General features: G+C 38.9%; 2 protein-coding genes across 5 annotated transcripts in view; both read right to left on the bottom strand.

Moving 5' to 3' along the window:
• Positions 1–169: 169 nt before the first annotated feature.
• Positions 170–9,859, bottom strand: MSS51 (MSS51 mitochondrial translational activator). The gene is made up of 7 exons (XM_032423881.1): positions 8,449–9,859; positions 4,212–4,455; positions 3,787–3,942; positions 2,627–2,751; positions 1,861–2,427; positions 1,442–1,535; positions 170–1,084 (listed from the first exon to the last, which is right to left on the bottom strand). Exons 2-7 carry the CDS (start codon positions 4,430–4,432, stop codon positions 865–867), a joined length of 1,383 nt encoding a protein of 460 aa, XP_032279772.1. The 5' UTR covers positions 4,433–4,455; positions 8,449–9,859; the 3' UTR covers positions 170–864.
• A 1,481-nt stretch (positions 9,860–11,340) lies between these two features.
• The window catches only part of PPP3CB (protein phosphatase 3 catalytic subunit beta), a 52,673-nt gene continuing 47,737 nt past the window's right edge, over positions 11,341–16,276 (bottom strand). For all 4 annotated transcript variants that reach the window (XM_032423569.1, XM_032423570.1, XM_032423571.1 and 1 more), the window contains 2 exons: positions 14,393–14,422; positions 11,341–12,963 (listed from right to left, as the gene is read on the bottom strand). In XM_032423569.1, the coding sequence (XP_032279460.1) occupies positions 12,785–12,963; positions 14,393–14,422 (209 nt within the window). In that variant the 3' untranslated portion in view covers positions 11,341–12,784. The remainder of the gene's footprint in view (positions 12,964–14,392; positions 14,423–16,276) is intronic.

Here is a 16,276-nt window from a genome sequence, read left to right on the forward strand (position 1 = left end):
ATAAACTAGGTAATAACAAATAACTCCAGTATATTCAACTAAAGTCCAATATACACTGGGATATTTATTTATTTTTAATTTTTTAAAAATATTTATTTATTTATTTTAGAGAGAGAGCACAAGCAGCAGGGGCAGAGGGGAGAGAGAATATCAAGCAGATTCGCCCTGAGCGCGGAGCCCAATGCAGGGATCAATCCCACAACCCTGAGATCATGACCAGAGCAGAAACCGAGTCCGAAGCTCAACAACAACTGCACACCCACGTGCCCCTACCCTGGGATATTTAAATACAACACAAGGCAAAAAGCTGCTCTAGGGTTAGAAGTCCCCAAGAGAAAAGAAGAAAGTAAGACATTTATCTAGAAAAAGCCAGGAAATAGAAAAATATGCCAATCCTCACAACCTCCCCCATGTTCCCAACCACTTCTCTGATTTGCCCATTCTTGTACCACTTCAAGTCATTAACACCTTTCAATTTTTCAGTCCGAATTGCTGGATAGGAAAGTCTTTTCCAGAAAAATAAGGTGCCATTCTTTTCCTTGGCAGCATCTTATTCAAGTCAAAGGTACAACTTTCTCACAAAGGAAAATGTTAGTAATTCTAGGCTCTGGAAAGACTGATACCAGGGCCTCTTGCCACACATTAAATCTAGAATCCTGTCTCTGGAAGCTACTTGTAGCTAATCTCTTAGAAAAGAGTCACATCATATAGGAACTCCCATTCAGCTTAGAATCTTTACCTGACAAGTGGCTGAGGTTTAGGATATAGCGGATTTCAAAGTTGGCAACAACCTGACATCAGCAGAGTAATTTCATTACAACCTCCCAATTTTCTAGAAGTCCAGTCAGGATCTGGCTCAGCTATTTAAACCTCACCATCTACTTTGTCTTCCAGTTGCTTCTTATCCAGCTGGCAGGAACTTCCAAGAAACATGATACAGTAGGCACTGCAATATACTGGTTGCTTGTTGGGGTTGGAATAGACCTGTTCAGGTTTGAGGGACGCGAAAGGGTTAGCTCCATAGGCAGTGATGTGTGTATCCAGGTCCACCAGAATCTGCAAAGAAGCTGCCAATTCCTGATGGCTGTAGGAGACAGATGGAAAAAAAGAAAGAAAGAAAGAAAGAAAAAGAAATTGCTCTGCTAATTATGAGAGACGTAGGAGAGAAATTCCTCAGAACTTGATACTTCTGGACTCATTAATCCCCAAAATTACCAAAGGCTAGATGGGCAAGGGTATCCTTCCCTCCCAAATGTCTCACTAAGTACCTGATTAACTAGCATAGGACTTGGACCAAGGGGATTAGAAAGCCAAGTGTGGAAAGGAAGAAAATGCTCACCAGAAGACAGAAGATGAGCAAGGGGGAGAGAAATGAGCTCATCTATACAGAGAGAGGTATGAGTGAGTCAGGGAGGTATCACAAATAGGAAGAGGTTGAAACCTGTAAACAGTGATCAATGTAGGGATCTCATAATCACGAAGTAGCAGGAGGGTGGGCAGCCAAGCCTCCGTCAAGTCTGGGGAAGCATGGAAACCTATGGGGGGAAGAAAACAACAGAAATGGATATAGAGAGGGGAAAGGCTGAGGTAGACCCTAAGCAAGATACTTTTTTGATTGTGTCCACCCCTCCCCTCACCTTGCTCACCTCCAATGCTCATTTACCACCATCATCCACCCCACGTTCTGCAATGGAAAATTCTAAACCCAGGTATAGCACATATGGCTAATGATCAACCAAGGTTGTCATCATATTGTGTTTAACCTGACCAAATGAATGGGGTTCCAAATAGAGGAGATATAAGAGTCAGGATGGAAAATTCCCAGAAAAGCCACTCGGTATTCCCCTGAATGACTCTTACCTGGATGGAATGCCACCACCAAATCTGGATGGGCTATCTGTCCAGTCTCTACCTGCTCCTCCCAGAAGTCATGATAGAGGCCCCTATGGCCACTAAGCTGAACTGTGCCAGGTTCCAGGGGGGAAGTTGAGGTGCTCTTTGTAAAGCCAGCAGATACGTCTATACCCACCATGATCACACGGAGGCCTAGGTGTCCAGGAAACATGTAGCCAAGCTCATCATAGTCCCCAGGGCGAGTGAGGAATGTCTCCACATGGGAAGCACCAACCACATGCACTGTGCTTCCCCCAATCTTCCGAACATCTATCCCCAAGGCCCGAAGCCCAAGGCCCAGTGTCAAGGGCCGTGATAGGACATCTGTCAGCAGCCGTTTCAAAGAGCCCTGCAGGACATCTGGGTCTGGCTTTGGCCGTCCTACGTTGGCCCACAGGGTGGTCATGGCATGACTACCTAGTACAGCATCCAGTGTAGCATCTAGCTGTAAACACCGCAAAGAAAACCAGGTATCCCAGCCCTGTACAACTTCAGCCAGGCATGGCCAAGGTCCTGAAGGTAGGACAAAAGCACCTGCAGGAAAGAAGGGATAAGAGTGACCTAATCCTTTCCTGGCTTCAATATTCCTTCCAAATTTACTCTTCCAACTTGTGACCAGGAGTGCTCCACCCACTTTCTCATGTTTTCCTCGTAACAACATGTTTTCATATCTTTCTCCAAGTACAACCAACTATGACCACTGTGGCAGAGTTCTCCAACACCACCACTTCACCTGTGACTAGAAGCCATTCCATGAGACGGTCCACAGCTACCAGACGCAGCTCTTGGCAAACCTTCCTGTGCTCTGACCAGTCTGACCTCTGGCACTCTGGACCACAGTAATAGACATTTCTGCACCTGAAAGATGAGCCCCAGAAACAGATGTTCCTATACCTCAAAGGTGACTGGGAGATGACTAGGGAAGGGAATTGATACTTCCTGTATATAGGAAGAAAGATCACTGGATAGGGAAGGTAGGGAGAGGAGTGAGAGCTGATGCACCAAATTTGGAGATTACATTTGGCAGGGGAAGCATGAGAGACTAGGAATTTAATTATTCTCTTGGGTCAGAGTAACACCTCAGTCTGTATCTGGAATAACTCACTTTTTACATCCCTTACAGAAAAAAAAATACCAGGAGCTTGCAGCTGCCCTCTTATCACAGGTATGGCTCAACCCCAACCTCCCCAGAATGGACATGATCTTAACCCTTGAATACTCAAGAGGAAGGAGGTAGAGAAGATTATACAGTAGTACCCTCCTTCTCCACAGGGAATATGTTCCAAGACTCCCAGTGGATGCCTGAACTCACGGATAGTACCAAACCCTATATATACTATGTTTTTTCCTACACATACATACCTATGATAAAGTTTATAAATTAGGCACAGTTAAAGATTAATGACAATAACATAAGAATTATAATATACTGTAATAAATGTTATATGAATGTGGTCTTTCTCTCCAAGTGTCTTATTATACTGTACTGACCCTTCTTCTTGTGATGATGTGAGATGATAAAATGCCTACATGATAAGATGAAGCGAGGTGAATGACATAGGTGCTGTGACAAAGCATTACGCTACTATTAACTTTTTGACAAGAGTCAGAGGAGGATCATCTGCTTCCAGACTGTGGTTGACCACACATAACTGAAAGCATAGAACGTGAAACTGCCCATAAGGGGGACTGCCGTACCATGGTCTGACTTCCCCATAATACCCAAAATAAGTAGGAGCCCAATCCTTTTCTAATCTTTCTGTGGCCTGGGTCACACAAAATGAGGAGTGGCCCTGAAGTTATTCTGAACACTCTTAGACCTTTCCTCCTGCCAAGAAGTCTTAGAATAGGATCATTTCTGGATGACTCTCCTATTAGCCCCCAACTAGTCACCTCTGGCACTGACGTAGGACCTTGGGGTCTGAAAGGCCACTAGGAAGAGCTCTACAGTGAGCACAGAATCGGAATGTGTCCTCCATCTTCTGGAACATTTCTTGAAGGCATCCAAATCCAAAGCCTGATAGAGAAGCACCCCCATCTAGCACCAACCTGCAGAAATGGCATGGAGAAGAAGTGGCAATAGGAAAAAGAGTATCTCCAGAATCATTCATGACCTATACCTTGCCTCCTATATATTTCTATCTACTCCCACTATTTCTCACATGAGAAAATATTTCTTCTGTAGTAATAAAACTTGCAAAAGTCAGGATGACTCACTGTAAATGCCCCATATTCCCCAAGTTATACTCCCTTCTTGCTTTCTGAAAGCACTTCTACCAGAGGTAATATATTACTCTTCCACAGAGCTAGTCACTCACTTGTATTCTTCATAGCTCTTCATGTTTAGCTTTTGAAGGATTAGCTGGGATAGGCCAGGAACATTATTGTCCAAGGAGAAGAAGCCAAGTGCATCAATGCTAGGGTCAGGTTTTGAGAGGGTCAGAGGCACAGAGGTCACAACTGTGGGTGGGGTCACAACCATGGGAGTCACCGATGACGGGGGTTTCTTGTGCCTTCGTTGCCGGGATCTTGGAGCCATGGCTCTCCACTGATACCTGGGGACTATATGGAGAACAGATAGGGAATGAAATTTTGCAAGCTAGGCAAGTATGATGTGTTTTCATATGTTTGACCTTTCAATTCTCATTCCAGTCTCAGACCTAGGTATCAGTAAGATTTATTTAGGCTCTACTGATTATTGATCACCACAGGCAGTGATAAAAAAACAGGAGGAAAATAATTGTATATCAACATAATTATATATGTATTACATATGAAGTTCTATCTGAAATATAAATATATATGTAAGTAAATGCATAGAAAAAGGTCTGGCAGGGCTCATATAAAACCAATAACAATGATTAATTCTAAGGAGGGAAAGAAGTAATGGGATAGGAACTGGGTTAATCAAAAGGAACTTTAGACTTATCTGTAACGTTTGACTCTTGAATACTAAGAATATATTCATATGTTATTAATGCATTTAAAAAATCAACTTAAAATGAGGGAGGAAAAAGCAACAGAAATCTTGGTTGTCTAAAACTACCAACTAATTGGAGAATCAGTCAATCTCACCTAGTTAAGGAAATAAAACATTCATTTTAGAAGACCTATCATCACACTTTTAAGCAATCAACCCAGAAGTAGAAATTAAATGCAATACAAAAACAGCACCGCAATATTAAGATTTATGTAGTCAAAGCAAGTTATGCAAATTATGAGGAAAATTTCCTAAAGAGGTGAGCTTTGAAGTAGAACTAATCCCATACCCACCACTACCTAGGAGGAACTCTGATATTCTCCTTCCCTGCCTTGTCTTCTCCCATTCCTTCCACAAGGAATGAGTAAACAAAAGGAACTGTATTGGGAAAAATAACTTCCATTCATTCAATAAACATTTACTGCTAAACATATATAATCACTCATATTATAATGGAAACAAATATGAAAAGTATACTTAATATCTAAATGTTTTACAGAGGGATCAAATGTAAATTATAATATAAGGCAGTATATAAATCCTATAAGAAAAGTGAAACTAAAGCACTAATGGGAGATCAGAAGGAAAGAGTCTCCTCAGTTGGTTAGCTGTAGGAAGACTTTATAAAGCATGTAGCAGTCAGAATAGACCCATTAATGATGGTAATACTTGGAATACATGGAGACAGAAAAGAAGAATTCTAACCACAGAGAAGAGCATGAGCACAGAATGTAGAAGGGAACACTCTAGGAATTAATGAAATAGAATGGTTTCAGTTTGATTATTAAGTATGACCTAAATGTAAGAACTAAAACTATAAAGTCTTAGAAGAACACATAGGGAAAAGTATCATCATACGGATTTGGCAATTTCTCAGATATTACACCATAAAAAGAAATGAAGTACTGATAATACGCTACAATGTGGGTGAACCTCAAAAACATTACATTAACTGAAAGAAGCCAGACACAAAAGATGATAAATTATATGATTCCACTTATATGAAATATTGAGAAATGGTAAATCCAGAGACAGAAAGCAGATTCACGGTTGCCAGGGCCTGGGAAGAAGAGGTATGGGGAATAACTGTTAAATGGTTATGGGTTTTTCTTTGGGATGGTGAAAATGTTTTGGAACTAGATAGAGGTGGTGGTTGCATAACAATGTGAATGTATGACATACCATGCTCACTTTAAAAGGATTAATTTTATGTTATGTGAATTTCATCTCAATTAAAAAATAAACTGTATCCGTAGAGATTGAGAAGCTAAAAAATTATTTTTTTTAAAGATTTTATTTATTTGTCAGAGAAAGAAAGAGACAGAGAGAGTATGCACAAGCAGGGGGAGTGGCAGGCAGAGGGAGAAGCAGGATCCTGGCTGAGCAAGGAGCCCAATGCGGGACTCAGTCCCAGGACCCTGAGATCATGCAAGCCAAAGGCAGATGCTTAACCAACTGAGCCACCCAGGTGTCCCAGAGAAGCTAAAAAATTATTAACCCTCAGATTAACTGCCTCTAGGGACAAGTAAATGGCAGAGGATATAACAGTGGTTGGTTTTACTGTGAATAAGGTAACTATTAAAGTACAAATCAGGGATCATGTTTTGTTACAAAAATAGTCTGACATTTAATCCTTCTGGACCAGATTTGTTAGGGAAAAAACTCCAAGAATCATCATTCAGCTGAGGTGTAGGTGGCAGAACAAAGACTTCCCAGAATCATCCAGCTACAATTTATTATCTGTACACCTGAAACTAATATAACACTGTATGTTAACTGGAATTAAAATAAAAACTTAAAAAAATCTATTATCTTACAACACGGCTCTTGCAAACTGCTGTCCTTAGTTAACGAGGGAACTAATTTGTATTTTCCTTTGTACTTTCTCATCCTTTCATCACACCCCTGTAATCTCTCCCCTCATCCCACAGATAAATGGATGTTTTCAGAGTCCACAGAGAGAGCTAAGCTCATCTGCGTATAATATCTTCTACATTCCCACCAATACAGGAGAAATTAGACCTGAAGGTGACAGATTATTAAAGGGTCACGTCCCTTTACTAAAGGATGCCTTCACACTTGAGTACCCCATTTCCAACAACTTCCCTCCACTTTTTAAAAAAATATACTTTACTTCATTTCATTTATTTATCTATCCTATCTATCTATTTTTAAGAGAATGCCCCTGTGCGAGCAGCAGGGGAGGGGCATAGGGAGAGGAAGAGAATCTTAAGCAGACCCCATGTTCAGTGCGGAGCCCGACTTGAGGCTTGATCTCATAACGCCAAGATCATGACCTGAGCTGAAATCAGCTCAACTGACTAAGCCACCCAGGCACCCCTTCCATTTTTAATCTCTACACATTCTCATCCAATTTCCAGAATCACTGCAACTCGAGAAGCATTCCTCTGCTCTCTCTACCCACCCTCTTCGGGCAAGATAACATCTTCTTGAACCTTGAAAGAATGGATTCATCTTTCTTTAAAGGTATAGAGAAAAATCATCTTTGATTTGAGGCAAGTCAAGAGTCTTAAATCCCAGGAGTAATAATAAATATATATTCCTGATGTTCAACTAAAAGCCTCGTGCTGCAATGGAAACCAATTAAGACCAGAAATGCACTGCCTAACTTATCTGCCTTTCCAAAGAGGTCTTTCTCCCAAGGAAGATTAACTCTTGGCTCTCTGGGGGTTGGTTGAACTGGCTGGGAAGTGAAGGGATCAGTTTGGGGGAGGAGTGGTGGTGATGAAATCCCTGATAGTTTCCTCTGTGTCTAGAGCAGGTTCATGATACAAATGAGCTAAATTTCTGGGAAGAAGGTAAGAAGGTGCATTTGTATCTACATGAGGCTCATGTCTGAGTTTGTGTACCCCAGGCCCAGACCCAGGTTCCCTGGTTCTAACTTTCCTGCAATGAGCCCCAGGATCCTCCAAGTTTGAGAGGAGGGACAAGACTGAGAAAACTAAGGCAAAAAACAGAGGGGACAGGGAGAAGTTGGAAAGAATTATATATAAAAAGCTTTAAGAATTTTCCAGAGATCAGAGTCTACCTCACCTAGCAGGGAATCACTTTAACTTTTTTCTAGCCATCCGCAATGACTTAGGCTCTAATTTATTCCCATAATGTAAGAGAGAAAACACCAAGGACAGAAGAGGAGACATGGACTGCACGGTCTAGAAAAACTCTTATTTTCATTTCCAAATTCCCTCCAATATTACCCTATTCCCAGACCAGGTCTCCCATCTTTCTCCTTCATCACCAAAAGCCTCAAGTTTCACCCAAACCAGTTACCTTCTCACTATCTCCAGACCAGGAAGGCCCATCTAATTTTCTCTAACTCACCAGCAAACACAAAACAGCTTTGGGGAGGCAGGGAAAGGGGGAAATGATGTTAGCCATTGGGGATCCTAAAAGGAGTTGGGAAAGAGAAAGAGAAAAGGAGGAATACATTAAGAATATTGCTATTATTAAGCACATTCAGCTTCTTAATCAGTGATTAACACTCCCTGGGGTGATAAATGTTTTACTCAACTATAAACTAAGCAAGCAGATGGTCTGATGGAAAAGTAACTTACCCTGCTAAGCCCTCGGCTTCCTTCCTTCTCTCTTTCTTCCAAGTGAAGTGAATGCTTGATCTCATATCTAGGTTGTGGCTGACTTGCAGCTGTCCCTTCATATCACTTTCCTTTGCAAACTGCTGAAATGCTGAGTCTCTGTGATTAGGTGTGCCCTGCCAACCAGACAGACAACGCTGAATTCTCCCTAACGAGGTAAGAAGGGACCTGGCCCATGCCCATGGACTTCTTTCTGACCTTCCTTCTCTGCCAAGAAGGCTCAGAACTCTTGTCAACACTCCCAGACTCACCAAAGGCCAGGCAGGCTAAGGAAAGATGAAACCTATTGCTTCCTGAACCTCTCTCACTAAGACAGTATTTCTGCTCTCAGTCCCAAGAGTCAGAGAAGAAAAAATTAAAAACAAAAACCCTGGGATTAGTTCAGAAGTCATTATTTGGTTGGAAAGGTAGGCACTAGCTCAGATCAACAGAACTCCTGGAGTTCTGGATGTCAATCTAGACCCAGGATGAGTTAACCCAAGCCCAAAGTCCCTTTGAGCATAACAAACACTGCTCAAACACAATTCAACAATGATCAATCTAGGCTTAAACACAAACATAATACCCAAGAAAGAAGAATACAAATGGTCATTTAATGGTACAGAAGGAAATCAATTGTAGGGGAAACAAAATTAATTTGTAAAATTCACTTTCTCTGAAAGGAGAGCAAGGTACTTTGTCATCAGGCACACTCCATTTATTTATTTCAAAAGAGGAATAAATAGAGGAATAAAGTAAGCAAAACCAAAATATTATTGGCTAAAAATGCACTGTTTCTAGGAACAGAAAATATAAAAGAATCAATTCAAACATCTTATTCCTTCCTATAATGAATGCTGATCCAGGGAATCTGATTACACATTCCTAGTTCCTTTTCATTTATCAAGCTCCAGGGTCTACCAGAAATTATCAGGGCAGTTGTCCTATATGACTGCAAGACCTGACTTTCTGTTTACATCCGGCCCTAGCTATGTCACTTACCTGCTTCTGTGAACATCAAACTGGGGAACAGAACAACTTGCAGTCAGTTTGAGGTCCTGGAATGTGGCAAATCAAAAATCTACATATGAACAGGTGCAGAGGATGGATTCTAAAGGAACCCCAAACTGTAGAAAGCAACTACACGCAGGGAAGGTGAAAGTAAGTGTTAAGGATGCAACAAAACATTACATATTATTCAGAATAGCTGTGGAGAAAAGAAAATCAGTAGCAATAGGCAAAAATCCCGAGTAAAACAGGAGTAATTCATTTTAAGCAAAGGTTTCAGGCCTATTTCAAATTTAACTGGCAGAACTTTTAAAGGTTATGAGTTCTACTAATAATGGCTGAACTGCAGAAGGCACAAGAAGTCAGAGATGGTCTTTTCTTTTTTTTTTTTAATTTATTTTTATTTTTTTTTAAAGATTTTATTTATTCATTCATGAGAGACAGAGAGAGAGAGAGAGAGGCAGGCAGAGGGAGAAGCAGGCTCCCCAAGGGGCAGGGAGCCCGATGCGGGACTCGATCCCAGGACCCTGGGATCATGACCTGAGCTCAAGGCAGACGCTTAACCATCTGAGCCACCCAGGCGCCCCGAGATGGTCTTTTCTAACTCAGAAGTGTCATCTTTGAATATAAAGGGATATAATAGATAGAAAAAATTGATATTGAATATTAATTTATATTTTACCATCACTACTACTAGCTCTGGTAGACATTAAAATTTACAATTTAGAAAGATCTGAACTTTTCACAGTTTGCTTTCATCATTAGTTACATTTTTTAAGAAGCCTTAAAAATGCTTCTATGGTTCATTGTGAAACCTTAAAAAATATTTCTATGGTTCACAGTTATGAAGAAAGACTAGAAAGAGGTTCTTATTCAACAGTTAGGAAGTGGTCTGTGAGGCCCTGGGTGATTTTTCTACCACTCTTAATGTATACCACTTTTCTGCATTCTGTTCCTTTCTCTTACTTTCTTCTTTTTAATCTTTACCATCAACCCATAATTCTTCTAGTTTGCTAATGATGTTTTATGTTTACCCAAGATTCCCACAAACACTATATAACCCCAGTGATGGACCTAAGGGCTAATGAAGTTCCTGGTACCTGATATACTAGTTAAGCTCTTAATTTAGAGATGCATAGTTTTCATAAAACAATAACATCCAGAAAAACCTTTAAACGTATGCAGTGTATAGTAACTTTAAGGGTAGCTCATGGACTGCTATGTATGCAAGCTAATAATACAGCAACTAAAAGCTGTAATAATCAACAATTTGAGTTCTGTTTGCCTGGAATAAGGCAAGTATATACAGTTCAATTTAAATCAGTGCTTTGTAAAATGTGTATCATTATAATTATTGTTGAAAACTGTAATTTAAGTTACTATATGATTATATTATAAAATGTTGCGCAATATCCTAATTTCCCTCAATTTGCAAAATTTCATACTTATTTTGATTATGGAAAAGAAAGGAATATGATGGCAAGAAAATACAGTATCATGAATATTCTTTTTCTTATTGTTAAAACACCCAATAAATTCCCAATACTATTATAACAAAACTCTAAACAATAACATTTTCTTTCAATTAAAAATTAAGTGAAATAGTGATTTTAAATATTAGATTTAGGAGGCCTATAATAGGCACCCAAAGTACTCTAGTTTTCAGTTACTAATGTTCATATAAGACAAATGTAACCAAAGTTAAAAAAAAAAACCAAAATTTATGAAGACACAAATTTATCAAATTACCATGAACTATCCATGAGATAATCTCTGAAGGCTATATCCCAGTTCTAGTAACAGTATTTTCTGATTTGCATGAGGTCAAATCAGACTACATCTTCCAAATAAAACCCAACACAGAGATAGGAGCAGCGGCCCATGCATGGAATTTATTGTGTGCTACTGTTTATAAAATACTCGAATAGTCCTGCACATGCATAATATTTCCAACTTAGACAGGAGACCATACAGGGTGCACTTTCTGGCAAACAAAACAATAGATGGTTCCGCTGCCTGGAGCTCTGAGTTGTATTCCAGGGCATGAGGGAAGCAGGCCACCAAAGTAAAGGGAAATACCAAACTACAGTGGCAATCAATACAGGTCAGTAATTGTGAAAAATTAGCACATGGTTCCATTTAGTTTAACCAAGCAGTTCTGCAACTATCAAAAGAAAAGGTTCAACATGCAATCTTGACTTTTATGTTTCCACTAACATCCGAATGATTGAACAGAACCATTGCTTCTATGCTGCATTGCTTAATCAAAAACACTTCCAGAACATTTTTAAATTTCCTTTGCATCAAAACATAAAAATGATAGAAAGCCAGCAGCAAATCACCCTGGTGGCTATTTAAGCAACTTGAGTACTCACAATAAACTAAAATTTCTCATAACATCTAGGTAACCTATACATGTCGTACCTGTACATCATAGGTCTATATATTAAATATTTGCAAAATGAAAACATGCATACACAAAATACGTCAAGTTTTACAGACATGATTTGAATTAAAATTTTACTTTGACAATGTACAAACTTCTTTTAAAGTACCTTAAATGAGTAATTCTGTAATTCTTCATAATTTTGAAATTTAGAGGTTTTCTTCTTAAATCTCTGGGGTGTAAATTTCAAAAGATCTGGGCAAAAATATTCTAAATTCGTTTTTGGATTTGTGTTCAAGTAAGAGAGTCTGCCTAGAAATAGGTTATGCATTCATAATTGAAAAATACCAAGACTATATTACAGAATTAGCCACATTTAAGAACTATAGACCTGAGGTCAGCATTTTATATAAATGCCAACTGGGTTTCTCAGCATTTTGCCCATAATTCAAAATACAGCTTAGTAACCTCAGAAATGTATTTTAAGACCATGCTAATTCATCCTTTAAAGACATTTCATGGGGGAAAAAAAAAAAGTCCACATTAGCTCTTAGGATTGCATTTGAAGTCATGGTTAAAAAACAAAATCTAATTCTACTGAGGGGAAAAAGAAATCTCATTTGTAAACTTAATGTGTGAACCACAAGCATAAATGGAGGTGTAGTTGCCCTCCACTGGAAATTGCCCCAAGCCCCTTGCTCACTGCTCTCCACCTTGGCAGCGATGACCCAATCTTATCAGATATCACAACATGTCCCAGGGCCCTCAAGCCTCCATCCAGGAAGGGGGCTGGGGTCTCAAAAGCACAATGGTTTCTCCAGAGGGACTGTGACATTTACAGTCAGCTTGGCCGACCCCTCCAGATCCTGGGGGTGATCTGTCCATTTGGGGCCCGAGATGTGAGAGTCCCTGGGAAGCCGTGGGTCACTGGGCACTATGGTTGCCAGTCCCGTGGTTCTCAGTGGCATGTGCGGTGTTCAGAGAATTGAAACCATCTTGCTGTACAGCATCTTTCCGGGGTGGCATTCTCTCATTGATCCTATCCAAACCCTTTGCCTCTTCAAAACTGCAGATTCTATGTGGTGGAGAGAATCCTCGTATTGCTTAACAAAATGCAAATTTGATAAGTCAGTAATAGAAAAACATTTCTGAGATTTCAAAACATAATTAATGATTTTTAAGAAGAAAGAAATTAGCTGTATGTAGCAACATTTAAATCTTACTTTAATTGAATCCTATCCCCATTCCAGACTTCCCCTTAAAATGTGAAATGTTTAAACCTAAATATAAACACGATAGCTTCATAGATGACAAGTGTTAGCATAGCCTTTAAAAAAGAACGCACAAAAATAACCCTTCCCTGACCCCAAAATTAACCTACAGGCAATGGTCTCAGGGTCTCAGTCTGACTTCTATGATACCAATTATCTCCTACCTCAGACCCTAAAATCACCAGTGACTATCACAGTAAGGCAGCAACAAGAGTAGGGGCAAGTGAGGAGGCTAAACAAGGTTAACCTTGACATACAAATCTGTACCAAGAGCTTGGGAGAAGAAAGAGGCAAAGTATGTTAAAATTTAGCAGATAAGAACTATCTTGGAGGTCAAGGTATCATCACCCCATCACCACCAGAATGAAATGAAAAAGGTGGGAAATGCCTCCAGAAGTTAGATCTGTATTTGGCTGATAGTAAAAAGTATTCAGTTTCGTATTTTAGGAAATGTCTTCCTTAATTCAATGGCCATTCACTGCATGTTCTTTGGAAACCCAAATCAAAATAAATGGCAGTCCTCCTCCAATTGTTATAATTTCTCATTCACTTCATCTGGAATGATGCTTTTCCACTATTAAACTGTGCATACAAAAGATTTCCATTCCACTGGTTATAATCTGGTTGCTTTAATATGTGCAATCCCTGGGACTCAGAGTCTGTGCATGTGAACCAAATAAATGGTTGGGGTGGCAAAGCATTTAGCAATGTGTAATATCAAGCCAACATATGATATATATGAATATAATATTATCAGCAAACGCTAGGCCAAACAGCAAAAAAATAAATAAATAAAAATCATAGTGACAGTTCCTGCACTCTCAGGTGAATTGCTGAAAACGAGTAAAAACCAACTCAAACTTGCACCTAGAGGGGGTTTCACTTAGGAAAAAAATGATCTGAATAGCATAGAATCATGCAAAATGTAGAACAGATCTTTCTTTGCAACTTCAAATGCTGTAATATATAGCATAACATGCTGCACTCTAAAGAATTCAGGAACAGTAAATGTTGGTTGTACACAACACTGGAAAAGGGGAAAACCAGATTGTCACTATGAAAATTGGTCCTTGTAATTTAAAAAGAAGAAAAAGAAAAGAAAAGAAAAAAAAAGAGGAATGTGACTATTAAACTTGATGAGTCAGTGAGTCTGATTCATCTTGGGCTGTGCAAACTAGGAGTAAAACACACCCACAGGACATTCTCTGATGCCCACCCACACACCACAGATCTCTGCCCAGCGCAAGGACTCTGATCGTACCTTTTTCAGCCTCAATAGCCTCAACTGTGGCTGTACAGAAGTGAGCAGAGGCATGCAAAATGAATGAGAGAGATGAGAAGGGTCATATTGTACAGCAGAAAAGGCAATGATCACGTAAAATATCACAGTATCCCATACTACATCATCATTTACAATTTAACATAAATAATATCCATATTAGAGAGCCCCATCAATCCCCCAATTCCTGACACAGCACAGTTTACACACAGCACTATGACAACATCGCTCAGAGCACAGAACACATGGACCTAATATAAACACAGACACCTCAGCACCCATGCAAATGCACTCCAGTATTAATTACCTACTTGAATTCAGTATTTTGATGGCCTTAGAATTTTTCAACATGTTTATCATATCACATCCATCACAATCACAAGGAAATTCTCTATGGTGAAATTATGAGGGCAGAATTGTAGCAGAAAAGCAAACAGAAGATTCTTCCCCCTCCCCCTCATCATCTAACTGAAACAATTCTCATTATCAGTTGTTCCATAAGATATAAACTAGAAAGGGTCAGTAATGCTTTTCCTGTTGCTTCTAATTCATAAGGCATAGCAAAAGCTGCAGAAGCTGGTATGGCTATAATGAAACTTAAGGGCAGTAAACTTGGTGAACTACTCTAAGTAGAATAGTTCTGTAGCTCTATTGTTTGTGGATAACCTAAAAGGACCCCTCTTGTCTATTAGGAACTTCTTTTCTATGCTAACATTGGTTCCCAAATATCCAAAGATAATAACATCTATAGCCTTTAAAAAAAGCTATTTATGTTCAGTTTATCATGAACTCAAATCTGCCTTGGTACTAATAGCATGCATTCTCAAATGAAGATAGAAAGGCCAATGTACATCTTTTCAAGCCCATCTACCAACTAGAGAGGGATCAAGATAGAACTGAAGTCTTACAGGCAATAAATTCTAATTACTGTATGATATGGAAATACACATAGGTCATATAAGTGAGAAATGCATTCTTAGTATAGCTTGTCTCTGGCCTATTTGAAGAATCACAACATTATTTAGTCATACATTTTATAGTCAAACATTCTTTTGGCTCATTTCTGGGTTCAAACTGTATAAAGCACCCACATTGAGGACCAGGATCAAAGACTGCAGAGGACAGTATTTCCTGACAATATTGCAAATTCTCCACTTTACCCAAAGTACACACACTCAGAATATTTATAACAATAATGCCCCATCCTTTCTATTTTGCTTCTTCTACAATGAGGTCAATTAGGTTTAGAAATAATAAATTTTGTCCAAAGCAGTTATTAATGTGAAAGAAAACTGATTAATCTAAGGAATTAAAGTAGACTAATCAGAAATTCATTGATCTTAACCACATAGTAAAGTGAGTTGGGGACCCAAAAGAGGTAGGATGAACACTGAATAAAAAAAAATTAATCTTCCTTAACTGTTATTACAAATCCAAGCAGACATATTTATTGTATACCCACTATACAAATCACCACTTAAAAAAATCTAGCTCTGTACACCTGGAATATACTTTGTATCTTCCCAGACAGAAAAATGGGATAAATGATCCGCCTCTACTTGATCAGCCCTACAACTTCTACTCTTCAAAATATGGATTATTTTCTTTATAATTTAGACACTGAATGGGAAAAAAAAATGCCTATCAGAATGTTTTAAAGAGCTTGTGGTAAAAGAAGTGATTTTATATGAAATATTTCATAACTTGTATTATATATGGTAATAAATTAAAAATAAAACCTGGTATCACTGCAAAAATTAGTATCTATTTGAGTGCATCAGTAGTTTCAAAGTCTTTTAATAAATTTTTCAAATTATGAACTGTAACAACATACTTCTGAAATCGTTTTAATTTTATATGTAAAAG

The sequence above is a fragment of the Phoca vitulina genome, unplaced genomic scaffold, assembly GCF_004348235.1.
Source record: "Phoca vitulina isolate PV1807 unplaced genomic scaffold, GSC_HSeal_1.0 scaffold29, whole genome shotgun sequence".
NCBI classification, from domain to species: domain Eukaryota; kingdom Metazoa; phylum Chordata; class Mammalia; order Carnivora; family Phocidae; genus Phoca; species Phoca vitulina.